At 47.6% G+C, this 27002-nt stretch overlaps 1 protein-coding gene across 1 annotated transcript in view; it reads right to left on the bottom strand.

Moving 5' to 3' along the window:
- The window catches only part of LOC144770408 (sacsin-like), a 263570-nt gene that overhangs the window by 24953 nt on the left and 211615 nt on the right, over positions 1-27002 (bottom strand). Inside the window, exon 7 of the mRNA XM_078654917.1 lies at positions 13218-13306. Coding sequence (XP_078511043.1) covers positions 13218-13306 — 89 coding nt within the window. The remainder of the gene's footprint in view (positions 1-13217; positions 13307-27002) is intronic.

Genomic DNA, 27002 nt, shown 5'->3' with positions numbered 1-27002 from the left:
TGAGTGTGGTCGTGATTTCAAACTTCTTAAGGAGGCGATTGTTCAAGCACGTCCTTTGAAGTTGTTCAATATCAATGATCGTTGTATTGTCACTACTGATGCTAGCAACGTGGGTTTAGGGGCTGTTCTTATGCCGAAGAGATCTGATAATAAGGAATAAATCATTGCTTTTGCCTCAAGAACACTTCAGGGGCAGAAAACAACTATTCTACAATTGAGAAGGAAGCTTTGGCCTTATGGTGGGGTGTACAGCATTTCTGGAACTTTTTGTGCGGAAATTAATTTACGCTGAGAACCGACCATAAGCCTTTAGTGGATCTTTTTACCACCAAAGGAGGTGGCAGGGCCACTCCACGTATAGCCAAACGGCAGTACAGACTGAATGAGTTTAATTATCAACTAGAATATGTGGCAGGTGTGAGGAATCATGTCGCTGATTGCCTGTCCAGATTGCCCCCTACTGAAGTTGTTCTGGACAATGTTGATGAGGATTTGGAGATGGTGTGTACTGTGGGTGTGGTGGCTGATTCGGTTGGAACTACTCTCTCTGAGACTGATTGGAAGTTAGCTTTGTCCGATGATATTGAGATCACCAAAGTGATGGATTTCATGATTCACGGTTGGCCCAACAGTATGATTCTCACTTCTGAAGTGATTCCCTACAAGAGAGTATGTGATGAATTGTCTCTTGTGGATGGATTCTGCGGAGGGGTGGGTTATTGGTTGTACCTATATCCATGTGCACAAAGGTTTTAGATCTGCTCATGATGGTCATCTGGGCATTCGTGCCATGAAGCGTTAGAGAGTTAGGGAAGACTTTTGGTGGGCGGGTGCGGACAGGTCCGTTGAACATTGTGTTCGCGATTGTGGTGCGAGTGATTTGAGTGACAAAATCCAAGTTAATTATCCTTCTCCCATCAATTATATTGTGGTAAAATATTCACCTTCGTGCAACTTGGCTTTCGGTGTGGCTGGTCCATTTGGTGCTATGGGAAACTCTCCCAAATATGCTTTAGTGCTAATTGATTACATGTCCAAGTGGCCTGAAGTGAGGTTTGTGGATGGCATCAAATCTGCAATTATCAGTAAAAATAAAACACTACCAGTAACTACTGGCAAAATACTGTACTTAGCATTGCTTTAGGCATAAACATCATAAGCATAAACACATTAGCCATAAATCAGAGGTGCACCGCTGTAACACTACCACCAGGTGCATACATCACCTTAGGGCCTTGCCCTAGGTACTCCAAAGGACCCCAGGCCAATTGGCCTTCTCTGGGGCTCCAATTCCCTCTGTCCCAAATGTCATGGCTCTAAATGATAGGACCTTGCCAATGAACCCCTGCCTGCCAATGTAGCGGAAAGGATGTGCGTCAGGCACTGGGGGCCGAGGGGTGCATCTCCCCCCCTTCCTTCTCACCAAAAAGAACTGTCCCCACTTTTCAGCTGCCCGCGTTCTCGCAGTGCAGGTGGGGAAATTGGCTCTGGCACCACAGGACCTGGGGAGCCCCACTCGGGGACTCTACTCCCAAAATTGCCCCCAACGTTGCAGCTGCCTTCCAACAGGTGGTGCAGCTGGATCAACAAGCACTGGCACTCACCGTGCCTGGGTAGCCCCATTTCACTGGGCTCCTCCTGGTGCCTCTTTACACCATTGCAAGGCTCAACAAAAAGCAATCAGCACTCATGGTGCTTCAGGAGCCTCCTTCCTGGGGCTCCTCTTCACTGGACTCCGATGACCCCAAATAATCACCCATAATGCTTCAAAGAGCCCCACTCACAGGGGCTCCTTCAGGGACTCTGCTCCTCGTCGTCTGGTGAGCCTACGAGGCTCTGGCATGATCTAGGCTGCATGTGGGGCTCTCCTCACCACACGGGAGCCCTGCCTCGAATCAGGCAGAGTGGTGCCTGTCTTCTGCCACGGCCACACTACTAGCTGTCTCTCTCCAGCACCCACAAGGGCGGGGTAGGCTCACGCCGGATGCAGACTCTTCGGCGACATGCGGGGCTCCCACCAACACACGGGGGCCCACCTTGCTTGGCCTGACTTCTTCTCTGCCGGCCGGCCACGCCCCCAACCAGGCACTGCCGCCTGGTGGCCGGGTCACTGATCTCGGTGACTCTCATAGATCTCGGCAGATCCTCCCGACGTCGGCAATGCGGGGTAAGCTACCACTCTAAATAAATACAAATGCTGGGTAGGCTTCCCCTCTTCAGGAAACCAAATGCGGGGTGGGCTCCTGCTTCTCCTCTAAGAACGGGGAATCCCTATGCCAGGGATTCCCTCTCAACAATGGGCAGATCGCGCTGCATAGCCCCAGCACTCTCCTGGTCTTGGGGCACCAGAAGAAAAACGGGGCAGCGCTCACGAGGTGCTTTGAATCCAAAGATTTCAGGGGCACAAGGTTGGGCTCAGGCAAGGCAGCTCACAGGGCCCTCCAGCAGGGGGGCAGTTCCTCATGGCAGTTCCTCCTGAGGCCCAGCAGCAGCAAGTCCCTCCCAAGTCACAAGGAAGCACAAAAAGCACAACTGTTACATCGGGTCACAGCCCCAATATTTATACTACATTTTCTTTGTCTGCCCTGGCACAGGGCTTGGGGGACGCCAGCCTGAACTGGTTCCGGGGGGTTTTGGAGCACTCTGTTTACAGGGCTCCTTTTCCACATTGTCAGGTGGGGGCTCAGTCATCAGACCACCACAGGGGGTAGAGCCAGCATTCACCCAGGCAGGCACATACCTATTCAGTGTAAGGGAACTACTCCTTCCACTACCCCAAATGCAGATCTCCCATTCAGCATAGCGCTTACTCACCCTGCCCTTCCTGGAGCCACACACACCTCACCAGCCCCTGTCACCCCAAAGCCAGACATGCAGTCCACATAAGGCAGGCAGACACATAGCACACAGAAATGGCAACTTCTAAAAGTGGCATTTCTAAAATAGGTATAATAAATCTGCGCACACCATTGCGCAGCATTTATTATTACAATTCCAACATACCAGACATGACCACGCTGCTCTTCTCATATCAGGAATTACCACTAAAACACATATCAGGGAATCCCCAACTTATTCCTATGAGAGGGCAGCCTCACAGCAGTGAGAAACCAAAATGGCTGTTTGTCATTACCAGGACATGTCACACACTTAAGGGACATGTCCTACCTTTTACCTACAATGCACCCTGCCCATAAGGCTAGCTAGGGCCTACCTTAGGGGTGACTGACATGCAGTAAAAGGTGGGTCACAGATGTGGCACACACTTTAGGTGCCATGTCACAGCGGCAGTAACACTGCACGCACAGGCCATGCAATTGCAGAGGCCTGAGGCAGGTATAAAGGGCTACTTTGGTGGGTGGCGCAATCAGCGCTGCAAGTCCACCAGTAGCATTTAATTTACTGGCCCTGGGTATCTTAGATACCACTTTACAAGGGACTGACAGGTAAATTAAATATGCCAAACAGGTGTAGACCAATCTTTATCAAAACAAAGAGGAGCCCCTTAAGACCAAAGGAATAGGGTACTATACAGTACTGAGAAAACAGTATCCTTTGGACCAGATTGTCCAAAGAGCAAGAGCAAGAGAGCACACGCACCTTACACTGGACAGCAGTGCTAAAGTGCCCAGAGTCCTAAAACCACCCACATCATGTCAGAAAAAACGCTAGGAGGAAGGCAAAAAGTTCAGGGATGACCCTGCAAAAAGGGCCAAGTCCAACAGAGGGGTACACCATTAGCCAATTGTGGAGGTACAGAAAGTACTTACCAAATCAAATTCAGGGAGGGAGCACAGTGACTGGGGTCCTGATTAGCAGCATACCAGTCAGACTAGTCAAAACCACACTGAAACCAGCCAAAAAGCGGATGGGGTAACCAGGTTGGAAGGATCCTAACTTCCTACATAACCCTGTCCCCAAATGAAAGGATATAAGGTTATCCTTGCCCAGATGAGACTATTTCCCAAGTGCCATACAAGGAATGTCCAACTGCACTGGCATGGATAATCTCTGTTTTACGGTACACTGACCAGTTCCTCCCCTGTAGGGGCTTGGATCCTCTCAAATGTTTGGGGTGTCAACCTGTCAACTGTTTAAGCCAAGAGAGGGGCTTATGGGGTGTCTGAATAGGGAAGTGAGGCCATACCAGGATTGGTCTCAACTTCCTCAGCGCACTGGCCATAACAGAGTCCCTTTTCTCCATGGCTGGCTTGTACTTATCCCTAGGAGTCACAGCTTTTGGTTGAACCTGTTAGTATGGAGCTATGTGGACCCAGTGAAGGTTTGGGACAGTCTTGTCCCAGGTCATACTTTGCCCAACAGAGTTCATTTGGGGGATGTCACTTGCATAGGGTAAGAGATTGCTGAGGGCTATCCACCTAGCTAGTACTACTAGGCTGGGGGTCACTAATCTGGGAATAAGGGGATTCCTCTTGGCAGTGGGCCCTGTGGGTCCATTGACATCCCTGGCCTCGGCGGCCCTAGGCTGGCTGAGGCTTGGCATAGAGGGGTGGGATACCTGCTCCAGACTTGGCACCTTTTTGGGAGACTCACTCCGGGGGCAGTTTTTTCACAAGAGGTAAGATCAGTTCCCTGAGCAGGCTGACCCTCACTTTTAGTCTGAGGGGAGGAGGATTTTTGTTCCTCTCTTGTGCTCTCTGTTGGAGCTGGGTGGGCCATTCTTTCAGGCTCCACTGCTCCAGGGTTTCCTTGTAGTTGGACATGTGCCCTAGGGGTCACAGCAACCTGCTTATGGAGGTCTATCTTCTCTAGATGGGTCATGAGTTCTACTTCACCCCAGGCTGAAGTCTCTAGATCATTGCCAAGCAGGCAATCTATAGGCAGGTTGGGGGATACTGCAAATCTTTTAGGGCCAGTTACCTCTCCCCAGCTGGGATTGACTATGGCCATGGGGTGATCTGTTCTGACACCATCAGTGATGGTCAGCTGGTACATGTCTCCAGGTAGAATCTCAATGGGGGACACAAGTTTTTCTGAGACCATGGTGACACTGGCCCCTGTGTCCCTACAGGCTACAGCTTTCTGATTATTGATCAGAGGCTCCTGTCTGTACTTGCCCAAAGTACTGGGACTTACAGTAGAAGTGGCAAAACCCATGCCACCATCACTTACTAAGGCGTCTTGTGTAGGGGATCTGGCTAGGCCAGAATCCACCTTGGTACCCCATGAGAACCCAACAAAATTCTTGGGTGCACTACTACCACTGGAGTGCTACTACTGGGGGTACTATGGGCAAAGTAGTAGGAGTAGCAGTAGTGGTATCCTTGTTGCTAGCCTTGGGGCAATTGGAATCTTTTTCCTTATGGCCTTTCTCTTTGCAGAGATAGCAATAGGATTTCTTACCAGGAGAGGAAGAGGATTGGTACCCACTCCAGAGGAAGTCTTTTGTGGACCTTCAGAGGACTTCACTTTGGACCTTTCCCCACCTTTCTCTTGGGCTTAAGAAGAAACTTGCTTCTTCAGGTCACCACCACCTTGAGACTTAGTCTTAACCCTGGTACAAACCCATTTTTCTGCCTTATTTCCCAATTCTTGGGAAGATGTCAGATCAGAGTATATCATGTACTGGTGCAATTGCTGATTTGAACAATTATTACGGATGTGCCCCCTCACTAATAAATTTTACAATCCTGTGTAATTACTTCCATGAAGTCAACCTTCCAAAGCCTTAATAGCATTGTCTGCATTCTCCTCCCTAACAGTAAGAGGTTTGTCTGTGCCTATGCTAGCAAAGGAGAGCCACAGGAGAGCTGCCTACTGACCTTGAGGGACCTTCTGTACTTTACAGGCCTTCTCCAAGGCAGTGATCCATTTATGGATAACATCCCCCTCCTGGTAAGGTGGGACTATCCTGCTCAGGTTTCTAATATCAAAAGATTGCTCCCTGACCCTAGATTCACTAGTGCTGCCACCATAGGACCCTAGTCCCAAATCCTTCCTAATCTTTTGTACTTCCAGGGTCTCCATATCATGGGCCAACTGCTCCTTCTTGAGCTTGATGCTAGCTTTCTCAAGTTTGAGCAGATGGTATTACCTCTCTAAGGAGTCCTCCCTCTTGTTAGAGACGGAGTTCGTGTAGAAGCACTAGAGGCATTGTAATTGACAGAGGAGAATTTAGACATCCGCTGCATTCCCTTCACCCTTTCAGGAGAAATAAAGGGGGTCCTACCTCTAGGGGCACCCTCTGCACTATCTGTACTATTTCATGGGGGATCAGAGTTCACCAGTGTGGAGTCACCAGGCTCCTCCTGGTCATGCTCAGAATTAGTGTCACTGGGGTGAACCACCCCTGACCTATCTTCTGGAGCTACCCCACCCACACTGCCCTGCCCTTCTGGCCTCTCAGCTTTCTGGGGTCATCCTACAGCAGCAACAGCCCTAAGAGTTGCTAAGTGTTAGGGTTGCTACTTGTCTTCAACTTCCTTGATGCAGCAATGGTCCTACGTTTATGGAACTTAAGACCACTGTATCTAGAAGATTGGGACCCACTGGATTCCCCAACTAAAGGCATGGCAAACTAGGTGTAGTGTGGTGTTGCACCAACCTGCCCTAGTGGAACTAAACTTCAAAAAAGGATTATAGAAACGGTTGTGCTAAACCCTCAACTAACAATCCAAAAATGTTCAGTCAACTTACTACTTTACAAAAGGTATTTATATGTGCCTGATGCTTGTGATGGTTTTCCATCTAACCACACCTAGATTAGCTGGTAAAACAGTGCAGGCTTAAATCTCAACCGCTGCCACAAATGTAGGAGGCTCGCTTAGTATATAGTCACACTTATTTAAGTGAAGCACCTTGAACTAATCCAGACAACCCTAATGGTGATTTTAGTGGTCTTAGACAACCTTAGAATGCTCTTTAAGTGGTAGCTGTGGAGAGCAGCCTTCGGGCTTATCCAGATGTAGTGTAGGGTAAACAAAAAAGAACCACACAGAGTAGTTCTAAAAATGTCTATTTATTACACAACACTCACTAACACGTAGGAGTACCCGGAGATATCAACACATATAAACAACAATACTTCAGTTGCAAGAGGTAAGTAAGCACAATACACAGTGGTCTCCAGAGGGAGACCAAACCATATCCTAAACAAGCATTGGCATAGCCAATAGGTCTCGCTTTTGGGACCTTATAAGTATTTAGTCTTGCAGCACAATATCCTTGGTGCAACAACATCAGCTGTTGCATGGCTAAACCTTGTACCTTATAGCGAGACCTATTGGCTATGCCAATGCTTGTTTCAATTAACCTTTGTCTTACATCTTCCTTTTTTGTCCCCTGTTTGTTCTAGGACCTGGAGTGCTATTTCGCTAAGCTCTTCGTGTCTTTACCTACCACAGTTAGACACTGGCATTATTGCAGCTGAATTATGCTATTAGTAGTTTTTTTTTAAATATCGATTGCTTTTTCTTGGTTAATTACAGTTTTAGGCGAGCAAAACGACACATGCTTTACCAGCACCATATAACACAAGCATTTGCAATGCAATAGGTCTCGCATTTACGTGAATTTAAGCTATTGGCATTGTAAATGGCAATGCCTTTTGTTTTTGTTTTTAAAAACTTAATTAAAAGGCATTGTCATATACAATGCCATTAGCTTAAACTCGCATAAATGCGAGACCTATTGCAATGCAAATGCTTGTTAAACAAGTCAGTAGGTTAGGTATCTAAGAATGCTGGCTCAAAGGTTAACACTCCTCAAGCTATATTCAATAAGGACAAAACTGTTCCCCGTCTGGATACCGTGTACAATAAACTCCAGTCAAAGGGCAGCATGCAGACAGAACTAGACATAACATCCCGAATCGCTATTTTTGCAAGGTGAGGGAGTGGCCTGCCTGAGGCAGAGTTCAACTGCTTCCAGCTGATTTTAAAAGTTCAGTACCTGGTGGAGTGGGATGGAAGTAACATTTGAAGATGCAGAGAAGGAAATCTCACTGTGGCAGGCATAGAGAAGACACATTTAAATGTCTGTGGGTTGCCTTTTATTCATGCTAAAGAGAGAGCAACTTAATACACCAGTTCACATGGCTCACTGCAATGAGAAATAATAAAAACAGATAGGTGTAAATCCATCCTTCTTATCAGGGAAATGGACAGGATTTATCTAATGTGTCAAACCAGCCTTCAGATTGTGGAAAAAATGCTTAGTGGTGTATAGGATATGCCATATTATATGGATTCAAATCCCACACTGTAATACTAAAGAGAGCATAGTTTCTGAATCTCCTCCGAGTCAAGACTCAAATACTATATCTTGCAGTGAAAAACCGAGTGCCATGAAAGAAACCGGAACCGTCAACTTGAAAAGGATAGGAACTATTTACAAAACCTTGGTTTTAATCAAAATCACGTTGATGAACGCACAAAATTAAATTTTGGACTTATTAAAAGGACTTTCAAAAAATGGCAAAAGTTTAATTTAAATGGCAGCGTGTGCTTCTGGAAATCACTGTAGCAATGAGAAAACAATGTACCTTGACGTGTATTAAAAACACGCAGGAGCCTCCAGCCCAAAAAAAGTGCAACTCTGTTCCTCATACTGAGGGCGCGTGGCTGAAGTACGTACGTGCGTGCGTGCCAGCTGGACTGGCGCATGGCAGGGTACGCTTATCTGAGCCTCCATGCCATGTCAACAGCATACCCGGACACAAAGCCCAGCTGGCAAAATGTAATTCCCCCTTGTTCTGTGAGTGGATTGTTCGTTCCCTAGAATAGTCTGGCCTGATCCCCAACGTTGCGCACAAAAACAAACTATGAAGGTTAGGCACACACACCATCGGCTGGCAGCTGCCCATTCTCTTCTGCCAAGGGACACAAATCGAGCCATTTGTTTCCTCTAACACACACGAGATAACATATTGTTGTAAAAGCACAATTAAAAAAAAAAAGCAATGGCCGCGCGGAAAAGTGAAAGTAACACAGCCGTGCAGCGCGAAAGTGAAAGGAAAAAAAGCTGACGAAAGCCAGATGGCAGCTGTGCACGCCGCGCGCACTTGTGCGCGTAACAGCAAGCTGGTGGTCGGCAAAAGCCTCTGGGCACTTTCAAAACCCACTTACTAAACGTCTCGCTTGAGACAGCGCATGCGCTGGCTCAGGTGAGACCTAAAAAGTGGAATGTGAACTGTGACTGTAGTCAGGACTTGGACCGGGAGACTCAGAAGAGTTGAGGACACAAGGCACCACCCAAGGTAAGTACCCAGGAACTCTACAGAGGCTGTGTGCAGAGTGGAAACACAGTCGGATACTCAATAGAAGTCAACGGGAATGTCGCAGTGGTAGTTTTGAAGAAGGACACTTCCCAGTGGACCCTGAAGAAACTCTGTGGAAGGCAGAAGGTTGGAGAGTTATCCCACCCGTACATACCCCAGGAACTAGGATACCTACACCAGGGAAGCTGGGTGCATAGGTACAAAATGACGTCGGAAATGCCGTAGACCACAATGGAGGACTTCAGTAAAGATGCTGCTGGCAAAGACTGTTCAAGAGTCCAGTGGAATTTAAGGGTGGACTCTTGAAGAGAAGAACTTGCAAGCAGATGGTTCAGAACTATGCCATTCGGAGGTGAACAGGAGGCACGGAAAAGCAATGCCCACCGATGTCGGAAGATGAAGGAGTGGTGACAGTGACCTTGTAGCTGCAGCTGTGAGGACCAGGCGAGGCTGAAGAAGAACAGGAGCCGTGCAAGATCTGTCCCATGTCAGAAGTCGAGAACCAAGGTGTTGGTGCCTGCATGGAGCACCAACAAGCCTTGGCAGCTGCAACAGGCTTGGTAAACGATGATGGGGTCCAAGGGACTTAGCAAGTGCAGGAGAGTCAGAGCAGGCCCAAGAAAGAAGGGTAGCCCACTGAAGCAAGCAAAAACTCTTGAGAGGACCCACATGACAAAGGCACAGGAATCGCAAGAGGACCTCGAGCAGCTCCCCAGAAATGAAGGCCCACAGTTCAGCTGATGCGGTGAGGACAATGATCTTGCCAGGAAGAGATGCTGGAGGCTGGAGCTTCTTGTAGCCCGAAGATCTCTGGAGTGCAGATCAAACAAGGCATGGCAACAGCAAGTTGAAGCGGTGCCCAGGGGTTCAGTACCAGCAGTTCAGATGAGGTATACTGGCCTCAAAATTGCAGAGAAGACAGTTCAGGTCTCGAGGGAATTTCAGAACCACCACCTGTGTTGCTTAGTCTTGCGAAGTATGTGGGACGTCAGGAGCAGCAGACCGGTCAGCTTTGTTGCAGTGCCTGCAGATGCAGGGGAGTGATTCCTTCACTCCAAAGGAGATTACTTCGGGTGTCCTTGATGCCCACAGGTCTGTTGAAGATCTTGGAAGAAGCACAGATACAGGAGATGAACAAGACTTCCCGAACACTGAGACCAGGAGCAGCAGGAGTCTTCCTTGATGCACTCTCAGTTACAGGCGAAGTCCAGCGAAGTCCAAGTGCCCAGACAGTCGAAGAGTGATGTGGTCACAGGCTTGATTTACGTCCCACAATGAATGTGAGGACCCACCCCCAGGGAAGCTCTTTCATACTCTAAGAAAGGAGTTAGGACACCTCAGGAATCCCTCCCAGAGGAGTGACTGGACAGAAGGGAGGATACTCCCATGTCCTTTGTACAGTTTCATGCTAGAGCAGGAGCCAAGGGCACCCTGAACTGGCTCAAACTGGAGTGCTTCAAAGCAGTCTCGTGGCACTGGCAAGTGCCCCCACCCTGGTCCAGTACAGTAAGTCCTGTCTGGGAGTTGGTCACACCTCCATGTCACAGGAAACCTATTGTACTACCTACTCAGCAGCATGAGGCAAGAATCGAGTCTGTGGTCGGGAGCAGCACTAACTTGCTAGCAGACTCTGAAATGCTGTTACCGGGATGACTGGGGGCTTACCAGTGCATGAAATCATGCCTCCAACACCGTTAACGGTGTTGGTGTATGATTCCAACATGTTTGATACCAAACAAGCCCAGGTTCGGCACAGCCACTATATAGTTAGTCATCGCGTAATGACGGATGGCCACTATATGTATCAAACTGGCTGACCGCACTTACAAAGCCTGGAGAATCGACTCAGGCATTTGTAGCAGGGTCCTGCTCATGCCTTCAGAATTGAAAGGACTGCCTTAGGGGTGACTAATAGGTTTTAAGTTTAGGGACCTCAGATATGAGAAAACATACTTCACGGATGAGATAAGCTTCAGAAAAAATCTGAAGACATGGCTGTTCCTCGGATCATTCGATGCTCCACTGCTATCTCCTGCTCCGCAGCGCTGGGAAGCCCTTGGGAAGCAATGCGCTCTACAAAACTCCTAACATAAACATATATCTGTCATAAGTGGTACTAGCACCAGCTTACACAGGCTGCAATGGCAGGTATGTAGTCACAGTTTGAGTGGTCTCTCATGGGTGGCATAATACATGCTGCAGCCCATGGGAGACCCCTTGTGTACCCATGCCCTGGATACCTCAGTACCATATACTAGGAACATAGAAGGGTATACCAGTAGCCAATTGTGGAGGTACAAAAAATACTTACCAAGTCAAATTTAGGGAGGAAGCACAGTGACTGGGGTCCTGATTAGCAGGATCCCAGTCACACTAGTCAAAATCACACTGACATCAGGCAAAAAGTGGAGGTAACCATGCTAGAAGGATCCCACCTTCCTACATACGTGTTCCATGTTCGCTTTTGGGCCTTGCAGTTCAACCCTCCACTCCTGCCATTGAGAAAGACACATCAGCCGTTGCTTTCTTATGCTGACCCTCTGCGCCAACACACTTCGAAGAGCATTGCAAAACAACAGGTCCCTGATCCTTGGGGCTCCCACACCCTTTCAGGGCCTCAGGCTTATGGGGTTCAGTCTTCAAGCTGAAGAATGATGACACATGGAAGGTGATGGAACAGACACGCTTCAGAAAATGCACTGGATGCCACGCTAAGTATCCTTGATGCCACAATAAGTACCTGTCATGTTGTCTCTTTAAATATTATTGGAATTGTTTGCCTCCTACATTCTGTACTGTGCAGTATTCTCTTCCTCATCTCTGTATTGGCAGTTGCTAGGGAAGAAGTCCTGCGTAGGCTGTTACCTACCTTGCTCCTGTGCTCTCTCTAATAAATCTTTAATTATACTTCTTATGCATGGGGTCAACATTACAGTACCCTTGGGGCGACCACAAGAGCACCTGCAGTCTTTGTCTTATTGAGAGCCAGGTAAGCCATGGGTAGCTGCTAGAAAGCAATGGGGGGCTGCTTGTGGTGCAGCTGCATATATCATCTTTATTACACATCCTGTACAGTCCTGTTGCCCCTGTAATTATAGTTTTTAACACTGTTAGTTTGATCCCTGGCTCTACCTTCTGGGTAGCAGATGCATTTAGATCTGTGTCCAGTAATGTGTAGTGGAATGAACTTTAAAGCCTTGAAAGGACTATGGATGGTGTGAACTAATCCCCAGCCTTGACTGACTGCTCATCAGAAGTGCTGCCTGATTAGTTACCTGTGACTGCAACTAGCCAAAGCAAAGATGAAGCAACATGTGACAACTCTGAATTTACAAGTGTACATAATCTTGACAGTTAATCTGAAAAAAACGCAGTTCATCATCGGCAAACTGTTCTTCAAAAACAGTTTCATTTATTTGAACAATGTAAAAGTCTAAGGGCCTCATTTACAAGCCTCTTGCACCGCCGCTGCATCACTTTTTTTTTATGCAGCGGTGGCGCAATCAGTGTGCCACACTGCGGCATATCTACAACTGATGCTTTGGGTCAAATGCGTCAGTTTGTAGAGCCCTGCGTCACATTATACCTGCGCCAGGTATAATGTATATAGGGTAGGCAATTCCACACAAAAAGCCACGTAGAACTGGTGCAGTGAAATTTACAACATTTCACTGCGTCACTCTACGACTTCACTGCGTCAAAATCCTTATGCCTGCTCAGACCAGACGGAAACAGCTCCATGAATCAGGCCCATAAATCTTTGAGCTACACCTTTATTTAATGTGGTTTCAGCCGGGCAGCATTTCTGTAGCATGTTTTCCAGGCTGCCTCTAGTCTGCCCTTATTGATAATGTGGCCTTCAGGAACCACCCGAGGACACCATACTCCATGGATCCCGCAGCAGTGATGTGGAATTAGGTTTCCTAGTACTACCATATACTTCACATTCCCACATTTATAGCTCAAATAAGTGTCTTACTCTTTTCTCCAATCTTTCTGAGGTGCTGGAGGACGCCAGGTTTGAGGTCGCTAGGCACAAATCTTTGAGCAAGCCCAGGTAAAAGAATCCTGAAGAAAAGAGCAAAGAGTAAAAATGTCATAAGGTCTCTTTCCAAGGATGACAGTAAAGCAGATACAATATCAGTGATGGTCGAGCATTTTTTTTGCAAAATTGTCTGCACACTACTTAAGCATTATAGACTACTGCGAGGGCTGTAGCAGTCATTAAAGGCCTTGAACCTAAGTAATCGGCCCAAGCTGTAGGAGAGGGCCTATAACGAAGGAAAGGACCTTTAACACCTAGTACAGCCCGAGACAGTAAGCCTATAAAACTATTGGAACTATTCACCCACTGAGGGTAGAATCTTCAAAAATAAAAAGGGAAAAAAAAACAAAAAAACTTTTCACCCACTTAGGGTAGAATTTTCCAAAATAAAAAGGGAAAAACAAAAAAGCAAACATTTGAATGTTGGAACAGAAGGTCTATAGATCAGCCATTATGAGTCCTGCCCACTCTACAATGTTCTAATTGTTTATATTTGGAAGCTCCAATCTTTTAATGCCTTTATCCACTGGCTGCCTGATTCTGTTTAATAAAATGCACAGGGAAGTGCATTGGGATTTTCAGTTTGAGATGGACAGCAGCATAAGCCAAACTTAGTTTGGTTCAGAGTGCTACTGTCATGGACGTCATTTAGGGGTCGCAGCTGCGAACCCTGGCACTGCATTTGCGACCGCTGGCCTCAGAGGTGGCAAAATCAGTGCCATGAACAATGGGGCGACTCGCCCTTATGGACATTGGTTGGGGCTCCAGTTGCCTTGTTTATTTCAATGTTTTTATTACGGTGATATTGAATAATAATATTCAGTATTATAATAAAAAAAATGGAGTCCAATTAGCTGGAATGTGACCTTTACTGGCAGCTGATGTAAGTAACAAATTATTTTAAATGTATGATGTGTGCTTGTGTGGACGTAAGAGCATATTTATGTGAGAGAGAGTGTTTGAATGTGTGATTGTTTATGTATGTGTAAGCATCTGTGTGTGTGTGAGTGAATATAAAGGTCAAATGGTGTGTGATGTCACTTCCGCTCCCCATGGCCTTTTGGTGAATTGACGTTAATGGCTACTGTGTGAACTCTTTTTTGTGGGAATGTTTTTTGATGTGCACAGATTATTTTTTTGTTTGATCTGTTTATTAAAGATTTTGTTGTTATGAACATATACAGGATAAAGTACATCATCGTATAAAACACCATACAAAGTGTTGGTAGAGATAAAAGATTCAAGTCTAAATCACAAATTAGCTGTACACTGGCATAATTAGAGCTGTCAATTTTGCATGTCTGAGATTAACATATGGCATTTCCCATTAATCATATAACCTTAACCCGCCGATCAGACTGTTGCGTCATCACATTATGATACGATAAAAAACGGTATCTGACCAATACTTGTCAATTACAAATGTATAGCACGTATAGCTTCACTCCACCATTTCACATTAAGCTGTTCAGAAAGGCAAACATCGCTTGGCCACCGTAAAACCAGATCCAGAAACCGGGTAGATGCTTTGTGCTTTTTGTTTCTGGGAAAGACGCCAGTGATGCATGTCTCCAATGTATTTGGCACTTCCCTATCGGTACACGTGGCCAACTTTCCAAACACCCTGGGGCAGGCCCAGAGCTTGTGCAGGAGGTCCGCATCTGCCATCAAGCAGAGTGGGCAACACGCATCTTGTCTATGGAAATATTGATTCATCTTGTCCGGAGAGAGATGAGCCCTATGGATAATGTAAAACTGGATCAATCGAAAATGAGCACTTCGGGGGAACCTACTTGGGACTTTCCAGGACCATGGACCATTTTTTTTCCGAATAAGACCTCCCTCGGTCAATCTGCGACTTAGCTCTCAATGGCGTTAAGTCCGCCAGAATATGTTCCCCAATAGACTCTGTAAACCACTTCACCAGGTGGTGCCCCGTACCCAAAACGTTCCACATATTGCACCATAAGATGTGTCAGAAGTTCCTGTGTAACGTCGCCCCACCAGCTCCTCATCGTGGCTGTCTAGGAGTCATGAATTAGAAATTGGCCCGGGGAAACCCTATCTTTATCCATAATAACTAGGAAGCATGGCAATTCACCCTCTCCGTAGAGATCCCCCAGATGGTGATGCCTGCTCCCTCCCAGTCGATCAAATCAGTGCTGCGCACCAGTCCCTGCATGGTCGGCACACCTAATAAAGGCACTGCTGATGCATACCGTGAACCGTGTCTGGTAAGACGCTTTGCCATGCAAAAACACTTCCGTGCCATCGAGGCTAGCTATGGGAGAGGCTAATTCGATCTATTACAGGGGTAGAATATGGAGAGAATCCTATCTAAACAGTACGGGGGTCACGCTCCGCCGAGTACAATAGATGTAATTCCGCCACCCATTTCACCCCCACAGGATCTGCGACATGAGAAAATAATGCTCCAGGTTGGGTAGAGCCAGCCCCCCATTGAGCGAGGTAGGTACATCTTCGCTAATGCCACCCTGCACCACAAATTATTCCAAACAAAATCAAGGACGATCTTCTCCAGAGAGCGGAAAAAGGATACAGGTTGGTGGAGCGGCAAATTAGCAAAATAATAAAGGAGACGTGGCAGCATGGCCATTTTTATTAATTCCACTCTACCGATGACCGAAAGATTAAGCATTTTCCAGAATTCAATCTGGGATTTTAACGCTGTGATCGCCCTCGTGATGTTGCCGTCTAGAAGATCTTGATCACTATGATAGATACGAATCCTCGGATATCTTAAACACCACTGGTTGCCATTGCCCTCTATCGTCCCGTCCACCTCCCAACTCAGATCTTCCATAGCAGGGTGGAAAGGATACAGACACGACTTACCCCAGTGTACCCTCAGCCCAGACAGGGACGCGAAAGACTGCAATATTGCAGGAATGAATTGAGGGGGTAGCAAGAATGTCCTGACATATAACAGAATGTCATCTGCGTGAAGCGAGATTGCATGGATACTGTCCCCAAGATGTATCCCCCATTCCGATGCCAAGGCACGTAGGGGTGTTGCTAGCGGTTCGATCACCAGAGCAAAAATTAAAGGGGAGAGGGCACACCCTTGACGAGTCCTCCGTTCTATCAGAATAGGGTCAGAGAAGAGAGTACCTGATCGCAGCTGAACCATGAGAGCCCCGTATATTAGCTTGATAAGACTCAAAAAATAAGTTCCAACTCGAAAGGCGAAGCACAGCAAACATGAAAGGCCATTCGATCGCGTCGAAGGCCTGTTCCAGGTCCAATACAACACAGCGGGCCATTGCCCAGTCCTTGGTAGCACAACGCATCACCCTGAACAGCCGCCGTATATATTAAGTGACGTGTTGCGGGCAGGTACAAACCTATTTTGGCCTTGATGAACAATGGAGGGATCAATGGTGCTAATCTATTAGCCAGAATGCCTAGATCTTGTAATCCCCATTCAGGAGCGCCACAGGCAGATAAGCCCCTATGGAGGTGGGGTCCCTACTTGGCTTAGGGAGCGTGATCAATGTAGCTTCCGCCATTGAGGCCGGGAGGGCAAGAGCTTCGAGCGCCTCCATGTAGACTTTAAGCAGATGTGGACTGAGAGAGTCTGCGTACGACTTATAGAATTACTGTGGAGAGCCGTCGGAGCCAGGGACCTTCCCCGACGGAAACACCCTAATCGTGTCTCGAAGCTCCTCTAGTGTGAGTGGGGCCTCTAATTCCGTCCGCTGCTCACCCGACAGAACTGAGAATGAAAGGCCGTCTAACAACTGATTTATTGCCCACTATGAGGCCTTTTGGCCCGCTTTATACAGTTGTGCAAAATGCGCAGACAGTTCACCATGGATCTCCAACTGTGTGTACCAAAGATCCCCGCCTGGGGAGCGAAGAGCCGTGATTAAGCCCCCAGATTTTTCCTGCCTGATCAACTACGCAAGAAGGGGTCGCCAGCGATTGGACTTAGCGTGCACCGGCGCAGAGTGTGTAGCAAAATTGAGACAGCGCTGTCGGTCTAGGAGTTCCACATGTTTTTTGCACATTTCCTTCAGGTAAGCCAGTTCCCCAGCATCAACCACCACCCTATTTTCTAACGGCAGCAGACGTTGCTCAACTTCAAGCAATTTAGATGCCACCTGTTGTCGCAGCCGCAACCTAGCCCAAAACACTTCCCTCTCAGGGTGACTTTCATAGCCACCCATTCTACCTTCGCGGAGGAGGTAGTGCCCCATTATGTGTGAAGTATTTGCCGATAGCATCCCTGATGGACTCCAGAAACACTTCGTCGTCAAGCAAAGCCAGCTGCACCCTCCATGTGGGGATTCTCGGGATCCCGCCCTCCCTGGCCAGCACCACACAGTGAGGATTATGGTCGGAGTGTGTGCAACCCTAGTATTCCGAGCTTGAGATGTATGGAAGAAGGCAGGTGGACTCAACAAACCTATTGAGCCAAACATGTAGGTTATGAGGTGCAGAGAAAAATGAGCACACTCTCTCCCCCGGGTGAGGAGTCTCCAAACATCTACCAGTCCCCAGCCCTGTGCCCACCCATTCGGTACCACAGAATTGGCAGAGGAAGCTGTGCCCCAAAGCGGAGGAAAGGGTCTATCGGTCCTCAACATCTAGAACACTGTTAAAATCACCACCCAGCAGCCACGGGATCCAACACCACCTCCTCAAAGCAAGAGACAGCTGACCAAAGAATTGACCCTGATCCACATTCGGTGCATACACATTACCCAGTAATACATGGCGCCCATACAATGTACCTTTTTGCAGCACGTACCGGCCTTCCCGACCCGTGATCCGTGGTACTGCCTGGGACGCCCTTTGCCCTGGATGAGGAAAACCTCATCGAGTGCAAAGGTCGTCCCAGGCAGTACCCAGATAAGAGCCCCCCCCCCAGCATACAGGGAATAACATGTGCCATATATTTTGCCTCTCCATCTGCGCTGTAGTCGGGAAACCTCTAAAGGGTTAAGGTGCGTCTCCTGCAGCATTGCTACCTGCACTTTATGACATTTTATATAAGAGTACTCTACGTATCTACAGGAAGGTGTACGGAGACCCCGAACATTCCAGGTAAGTATCATGTGACCCATAGTAGAGTTAAAGAAGGCATACCCCAGAGGCCAGCAGCTCCCCCCACCCAGGCCCCAGTAATAAGCGGTCGGATATGCATCCCAACAGTTCCAAGTGTCCCCCCACACGCTCTCGCAGCCAAAGGGAAATGGGAAAAATTAACTAGGGGAAGATAGAACCATATAAGGGCAACCCCGAAAAACAGAGGAGTGTCGTCCAAACACATCGTACAGCAACCCAACCGCATGTCCTATCAGCCCCAAAAAGATGGGGAAAACACGGGGTTGTGTAACCATATAGGATATACCCTCAGAGTCCCCCTTAAGCCGCAAACATGACATTGCCAAGGCTGAAATAAATAAAAAAAATAAAAATCCCCCCGCACCAGTGACCCCCCCAGGACGCAAAGGCACCCTCATTACATCAGCCCCCTCCAACCTGAGACATAATAGGACCCATGAATTAGGAATAACCAGAAACCCATACAGCAGCAGGAGCTCAGCACTCAGAATCACACTTCTATAGCCAGCATGCTCATACAATACCATCCGCCGTCTGCAGTGTAACGTCTGGCGTCCTCATAGACGCCTTATCAGATGAATCGGTTTTCGGGGAGCCCCCTCCCCCGACAAATGAAAGCAAGTGTCCGCTTTATCCTCTGGTGTCGCTGCCTCCGCCATCTGTTCAGTGCTGTGAACCACTTCCTGTCAGCTGTCGCTCCTTAAGGATCTGGTCCAGACCTGGCATTCACGCCGACCCCAGAAATAGCCTACTGGGTCGCCGTCGTCGGGGTCCTTTACCACCAGCTTTCCCAGTCCATGCCGCAGCAGTGCCCGCAGGCCTTGAACCAGAATACTGGCCCGACGTCTCTAGCCAGTCCCAAACATCCTGGGGCGTATTGAAGAATCTAGATTTCCCATCCGAAACAACTCAGAGCCAGGCCCGGAACATCAGGGAATAAGATAGTTCGAGCTGCCGGAGCTGTCTCTTGACTGTCAAGAATGATCCCCGCTGGCGCTGAACCTTCATAGTATAGTCTGGGAAGAACAGCACCATGGTATTCTCATATTGGATGTCATTCAATTTCCTGGTCTCCCCGAGGATCACATCCCGATCCCTAAAATGCAGGCGTCTGAAGATGAGCGGGTGCGCTCTGTCACCGGCTTCCTGCCCGGAACCCTGTGGGCACACTATTGGTGAAGAATGGTGAAAATATAGAGCTTAGCAGAATAGTCATAAGCCATGTTTCTAGAAAGGTGGCTTCATCCTGGCCCTCCGCACCTTCCGGCTGCCCAATCAGCCGGACACTGGTCTGCCGTGAGCGACTTTCTGCGTCCTGATTACGGTCCTCTAGGTACATAGTCCTGGCTTCATGGGTGTTCTGCTGCTTCTCCTGAAACTCCGTGGCTGGCTTCAATTCAGCGATCTCTTGTTCTACGGCAATGACCCGGTCCTTCATATTCCGATAATCAGCATGTAACAAATTAAGATCCAGCGCCACTTTATCTAACTTGGCTTCCATGGATGCACTGGTTCGTTCAATGGTCTGCAAAATGGCGTCCAGTCGATCATCCGAAACCGTTCGCTCACTCCCCGGCTGCTGTAGATCAGCATCACTAGCACTCAGTGCCCCCGAAGAGGCCCTCGACCCAGTCCCCCTGGTAGCCCCATCAATGCATATATTCCAAGCATAGTCCACTATGTCACCAGATTATCCCGCCAAGCACCTTACTGCGTCCCTTAGATCAATGCTAGGCCGCACCGATTACAGCTGTAGACCATAGCCCGCTGCGTCACACATGTGGTACCTTGTTCAGAGCCCTCCTCAGGGGTGCCACCACTTCCGGGTTTAAGGCTATCTGTACTGTTACATAGGGTGGCCCACACAATCGTTCATCAGAGACCCCCTCTGCCTCTACGTTCAACTCTATGGCAGCTCTGTTCTTCCTCTGCGAAGACCTCCTCAGAGCAGCCACAGGCACCTCCCCATCATCTAATTGCCCCCCCCCCCTTCTGCAGAAATCGCGCACCATCAACGCTGTCTGCGGTCCAGCTGCAGGCCCCCCCACACCATCTAATGTTAATGTGTAGGGGGCCAGCATCCATCCCCCGGCGGCCACAACTCTGGAGTGGGCACCATCCCTCAAATCCCAGCAGGCTAGGCCCCCACACCGCTTTCAGTGGCTAGGATTTAAGTGGCTCCTCACTCGCGCCGTCTCACCCGGGACTCACCAAAGCCTCTGGCCAAATTATGAGGTCCAGTCCAGGCCCAGGCGTGTAATGCGGTCGATGTGATGCAGCCCCTCCCCCGCTCACCGGTGCTCCTCTAGCTGCCGTCGGGTGTCCAACTTCCCCATCGCCGGCTACGGGACTCTTCTCATGCCCCGAAGGGCGGCTATGTCCCTTTCCAGCTCATGCCACACCCCGGCCGTGGCGCTAAGGCGTCCCTTCGCAAGGCCAAAGACTAGGCCAGTTACTGATGCTCCACCCTGCCAAAGATAGCTGCAATCACTGCGAGGCTTTCCGGCGCTCCTCCACAGTTCGTATCTCTCGCTCTCTGGGTAGGGTGACCAGACATCCTGGATTTCCCCGGACGGTCCGGGGTTTTGGAGAAGTGTCCTGCTGTCCCGACACTTTTTTCCAAATTGGAGAAATGTCCCGGTTTTTGGGTAGTGCCTGGGTTATTAAAAGAAATGTCCCGGTTTTTAAGGGAGGATCGGGTGAACCTGCAAGTTAATTAGTGTTATGCAGGTTCACGTTGCGACCCGCCCTCTTGGAAATGGTGACAGAAGTTCACTTCTTTAAACTCTCCTGCTGTGCTGCTTCGCCTCATTTAACAGCACAGCAGGATTTAATGAGGTGTGAATCAGGGCTGCAGAGGCCACAGGGCAAGGCCAGGCCCAGCAGTAGCCAGACCCTGAAGCTCTTCGCAGAACAGGAGGTAGTGTGAAAATCATTTTTTATTCGAAGAACACAAATATATAGTTGTGTTCTGAATTCTCTTAAATATATATATGGCATAAACTACGTACGGACCCAGTGATTGCATGTGATGTTCCTGATAGACCACTTATCACTTTTCGTAAATCACGATCTATAAAGGATATGGTGGTCCATAGTCACCTCACACCCATGAAAACAACTGGACAAGGCACGTTGAGAGACATGGCGGGGTTTTTTCCTTGTGGCAAATGCCGTGCATGTGAACATAGCCGAAGGATACTCTCCTATTCTATTCCAGGCCTAACAACTAAAAAAGATCAAGCATTTCATTACCTGTACGACACCATATGTGGTGTATTGCCTTACCTGTCCCTGTGGTTACAAGTACATAGGGAGTGCAATTAATGGGGTGAAAATGCGAATCTTAGAACATCAACGGGCCATTATGAATAAAGATGTAGCATATCCCGTGGCCAGACATTTCGCCCAATCGGGGCTTCTGCAATATTTTGGCTTAGACCACGTACCACCTAATCCCAGAGGAGGGGATAGGTTAACACGCTTACGCAGATTAGAGTCACGCCACATAATCGATATGTAGACAAAACAGCCTGGTGGGCTCAATATTGGAGAGGAACTGGGTGTACACCTGGGAAAATAACCACCTTGTTGGGGGCAGTTTTTGCTAAATAGATCAATGCAAGTGTATTTTCATGAATTAAGAACTGTATAACTTGCGGATACTATTGTCCTTAGATTTGATTCAAATTCCTTTTCTGCATTATTCAACGTCCTTGCTGAAGTTGGATATCACTTCTTTCTCTTGTTTCTCCTTGTTCTTTTCTCAGTTTTTTCCTGTTTTTTTCCTTCCTTTTTTCGTAATAACTTCTTTTCTCCCTCTGAGTTACTTTTATTCTCCTCTTTCTTTTTCGCTGTATAATGTTTTGCCAATTGAATGGGCATATGAATTATACTTTCATTTTGGCTCTCCTATGTTGTACATTGATTCATATGGGCTTAAATCTAAGGCCTTTTGTTGTTGATTATCCGAACTTGTATTGAACCAGGCTTGGTTCTGATATACAACAGTCCCTATGAAACTGAAATCAGTATCTTTATGAATCAATGAATTTTGGTAAAGCCGATCCACGGCTTAATTGTGAGAGTGAAGCATGTTAGATCCTATGCAATTTCCTTTGGCACATTCCATTGATTATTCAATGAGTTTAAATAGGAATGTTACACAATTGCAAATTTGAAAATCATGTCACAAAGGTAATGGCTTTTTGTGGATTGCGAGTTTGCCGATGTTGCCTATGTCGGTGATACGCCGATACACGGCGAGATTTATTTATTTATTTATTCAACGTTTTATATAGCGCAAACAAGATCCTTACAGATATCAGAGCGCTTCACAAAGACAGGGTAGGGGCAGTAGGAATGAACAGAGATAATGGGAGCAGTATAATAGTCACTAACATGGTAGGATAATAATAATATACATAAAACAAATCAATATACAATCAGGTAAACAAGTAATATATGACGGCAAGTCATTGATCCCACTACAGAGGTGTTCAGGTACACCATGGGTGTGTGGATGGCTTATACCAATGTTTTAGTATAGCGAGAACACTGAGTGGGGGCATCGGGAGAGTGGATCAGTAAACCAACGTGTATCATATATTGGTCGGTAGTAAGAGAGTAACGTAGTAGTGTCCCCCTCAAGTAGAAGCATAGTGCCAAAGGACAAGGTGAACAGTGATACAAATCAAAGCAGAGTCTCTGATCCAACACCTATAAGGTTCAGGAGATCTTGGCCAGAAGGATGGTTTTCACCTCTTTCTTGAAGATTGCGGTGGAGGAGATAAGCCTGGTTTCAGGAGGGAGCGCATTCCAGATCCTGGGGGCCATTCCTGAGAAGGAGCGCTTGTATGTTTTCTCTTTCCTGAATCTACGAGGTTTCAGGAGTAGATTTTTTGTACTTCTATTGGTTCTCGAACCTCCTGATATGGACAACTTTTGAGCGAGGTAGTTGGGTGCATTTTGGTGCACGGCCGCGTGTGTCATAACTGCAATTTTTAGCTGTATTCTGGCTTCAAAAGGCAGCCATTTTAGAGACTTTAAGTCTGGGGATATATGCGAATGCTTTCTTGAGCCAGTAATGAGTCTCGCGGCAGCGTTCAGGGAGGCTCTTAAGGGTGCTGTTGTGGATAGCGGGAGTCCGCTGAGGGCCACAATTCCGTAATCTATTCGAGGGATGACTAAAGCTTGTACAGCAGTTTGGAAGTCTTCGGCAGGGAGGAAGGGTTTAATTTTCCTCAGTGTGTTGATTTGGAAATTAGCTGCTTTTGTGGCTTTGTTAACGTGCTGCTGCATGTTGAGCTTGGCGTCGAGTGTGATGCCTAGGTATTTCGCCGAATCCACGATGGTAGGATGGACATTGAGTGCTGTTAGGTTGTTGAGCCAGGTTTGGGTGGTGGAAATTTTCGCCGGGGGTGAGATGAGTAGGAACTCAGTTTTCAGAGCATTTAGTTTGAGGTGATTATCGGGCAGCCAAGATTGAGTGTTAATAAGCGTGGCATTCAGCTGTTTGATATCTTCCGGGGATTGTAGCTTTAGGTAAAGTTGTGTGTCATCGGCGTACATATGGAATTGGACATTGGAGGCTTGGAGCAAGGTGGCGAGCGGTTCCATGACGAGGTTGAACAGTGTGGGGGAGAGGGAGGATCCTTGTGGGACACCTAGGTCTGCAGGCACAGGTGTAGATAGCACATTGTCGATCTTGAACTTCTGAGACCGGTTGTGAAGGAAGGACGAGAACCATTTGAGAACAGTTCCCGATAGACCCATTCTAGTGCTTAGCAGCTCCAGCAAGTTCTCATGTTTGACCGTGTCAAATGCTGACGAGAGGTCAAGAAGGATGAGGAGGCAGGACTCATTGCGATCAAGAATTTGAAGGGCGTCATCAATTATGTGTGTCATAGCTGTTTCCGTGCTATGTTTCGCTCGGAAGCCTGATTGATGAGGGTTGAGGAGGTCAAATTGGTAAATGTGCTTTGTTAGTTGGAGTTGGACACATTTCTCCAACAGTTTGGCCAGGGTGGGGATATTGGTGATGGGCCGGTAATTGTTTAGGTCAGACGGATCAGCTGTAGGTTTCTTGAGTATAGGCGTGACTTGCCCCACCTTGAGGGAGACTGGAATGAGGCCTTGTTGCAGGGAGCTGTTGACGATTTTGGTCCAGAGAGGGAGAAGCAAGGGAATGAAGTCTTTTACAGCATTAGCAGGTAGCGGGTCTGTGATGTGATTAGAGGGCTTCAAGGTGCAGAGCAGTTTGTGTATTGCTTCTTCCGAATAGGTATCGAAGTACAGCCAAGATGCCTTGTTTTTAGGTTGAGTGTTAGCCATTCTGGTGTGGTTGGGGAATCGGCTTACATCCATGATGAGGTCATTTCTTATGTTGTCAGTCTTTAGCTTAAAGAAAGCAGAGAGGGCTTCACAGTGTGGGGCGTCGCTTGTTGTGCTGTTTGATTGTAAGGGTAGTGTCTTTGTTTGGGTCTTGATTAGTTCGAACAGCTTTCTTGGCCTGTTTTTTGCTTGGTCCAACTGGCGGCTAAAGAAGTCCGATTTTGTGCGCTTTATTTTCCTGAAGTAGGCATTTCTCTTGTTCTTAAGCCTTTTGAGGTGCAGTGCTGAAGGGTCCGATCTCCAGGTGCGCTCTGCCATTCGCATAGTACGCCTGTCGTCATTGAGTCTATCATCATACCAGGGGTTAGAAATTTTGGTGGAGACTCTCTTCAGTTGCAGTGGGGCGACTTCATTGACTATTGTATTCATTGAGTCAAGGTAGTGGTCGGTTAGTGATTGAACATCCGAGGCACCTGAAGGGGGAAGGAGGAGATTGAAGGAGGAGATTTTCACCGACTTGGGTTTAAATCACATATCATTGCAACAATGATGGTAAGAACATAACCCCTAGTGCAACCGGATGATGATCGTATTGTCCAAAATGGTGTATATATATATATATATATATTGTATATATTGTAAATATTTTGTAAATAGGGCTATAAGAAATGCCATGACCTGCTGATACACAGCGAGATGAGCATTATTCACTGTAACAAAGTGAAACCGGCATGAGTATGACACAGGAGTCAAAACACATTGTAAATAAGTCACTATGTGAAATATTTGACCCACTTAGTAATGGCTGCCCTTTTGTAAATATTTGCATGATTTGTCCTTTTTTCCTTTCATCTGACAGGAAGTGAACTGTATATATGGTGCTGGGTAACGCGGCACATACGAACACTGACGAAGGACTTTAGGTCTGAAACGCGTCTGTTTGTCTTGTCAGAGAAGCCGAAATAAATCTTTGTAAACATACCCCCGCGAGTGCGTTTTCGTTTCTGGAGTAAGGGACGATTGGAGCTGTTATATATATATGTGTGTGTGAATATATATATATATATATACACCTGTGTCGGAATCCATGTTTCTGAACAACTCGGAAACATTTCTTTTTTTTTTTAACTTTATTTTTGTTGCAGGTACACACACATATATTCTTCGCCCGTGGGCTGCATTTTCAGACCAACAATTGTGCACTGATCTAGGCGATAGTTATAGACACGGCCCATCAGCCCACAACCCGGAGGCCGGGCGGCGCAGCTGTAATCAGTCAATCAAACATTATATAACCCGCAACAGTGCGTGTCATCAATGTCGAGTCGATACCCTGCATTTTTCGTATAATACCCTCCCCCCCCTCCCTCAACTATGTTCAGTGTAACTGCATAACACACCCTCAACAAGTTCGTTTCCACCTCATTTCCTTTTGCCGCATAGTCCTCGGTGGAACTTCCCCACAGCCACATTTTCACCCTCTACCACCCCCCCGTCCCCGCACTTCCCCCCAATAAACAGAACCTTTTCCGACTTTGCTTTTAAGATGTCTTCTAGAAGTTGCACACCTCCCCATTCATGTCCTTGCCGTTGTGAAATCAAGCCCACTGCCATTGTAGGCCTACCACGACCGACCTGGTATACCTCATTGCCCTCCCTCTAAACCATGGTATTGTCTCCATTTTGCCCAGACCCTCTGAAACTTTTTGGGGCACCCCCTCGCCTTATAAGTCACCCTTTCTGCCGCCATGTATAGATCTAGGCCCCTTCTCCATTCCTCTATGTCTGGTGGCTCCGCGGCTCCCCAATGTTTGGCGATGTCCCTCTTGGCCACCACTAGCGCCAGAACTAGAAATATAAGGTGTTTGCGTGGTAGATCTATTTCGTTAGTCATGCCCAACAACGCCAATTTCGGTTCGCACTCCAATTCTATCCCCAGGACCTCCCCCAACTCCGCGAAAATGTGTGTCCAGTATGTGTGTATAGTGTCGCATGACCATATTGTGTGGTAAAAGTCACCTGGGTGTTGTAGACATCTGAGACACCGGGGGTCTGTTATTTTCCCGGTTTTGAGGAGACGTACTCTATCAAAGTAAGTCCTGTGTAGCACGTTCATCTGGATGAGCCTCAACCGTGACTTTATGGCCACCTCTCTAGGGTGCATCAAGACCATCTCCCAATCCAAGTCCTCCATCTCGCCTACCTCCGCCTCCCAAACCCTTCTAAGTTTCGTTAAGTCCCCTAGCATATTGTTAGTGAGTGTCTTGTATGTGAGTGAGACCGCCTGACGTGTTA

This window comes from Lissotriton helveticus, chromosome 7, assembly GCF_964261635.1.
Source record: "Lissotriton helveticus chromosome 7, aLisHel1.1, whole genome shotgun sequence".
Taxonomy (NCBI): Eukaryota; Metazoa; Chordata; class Amphibia; order Caudata; family Salamandridae; genus Lissotriton; species Lissotriton helveticus.
The sequence above is the reverse complement of the archived record's forward strand: the minus strand, read 5'-3'. Positions and strand labels throughout refer to the sequence as shown.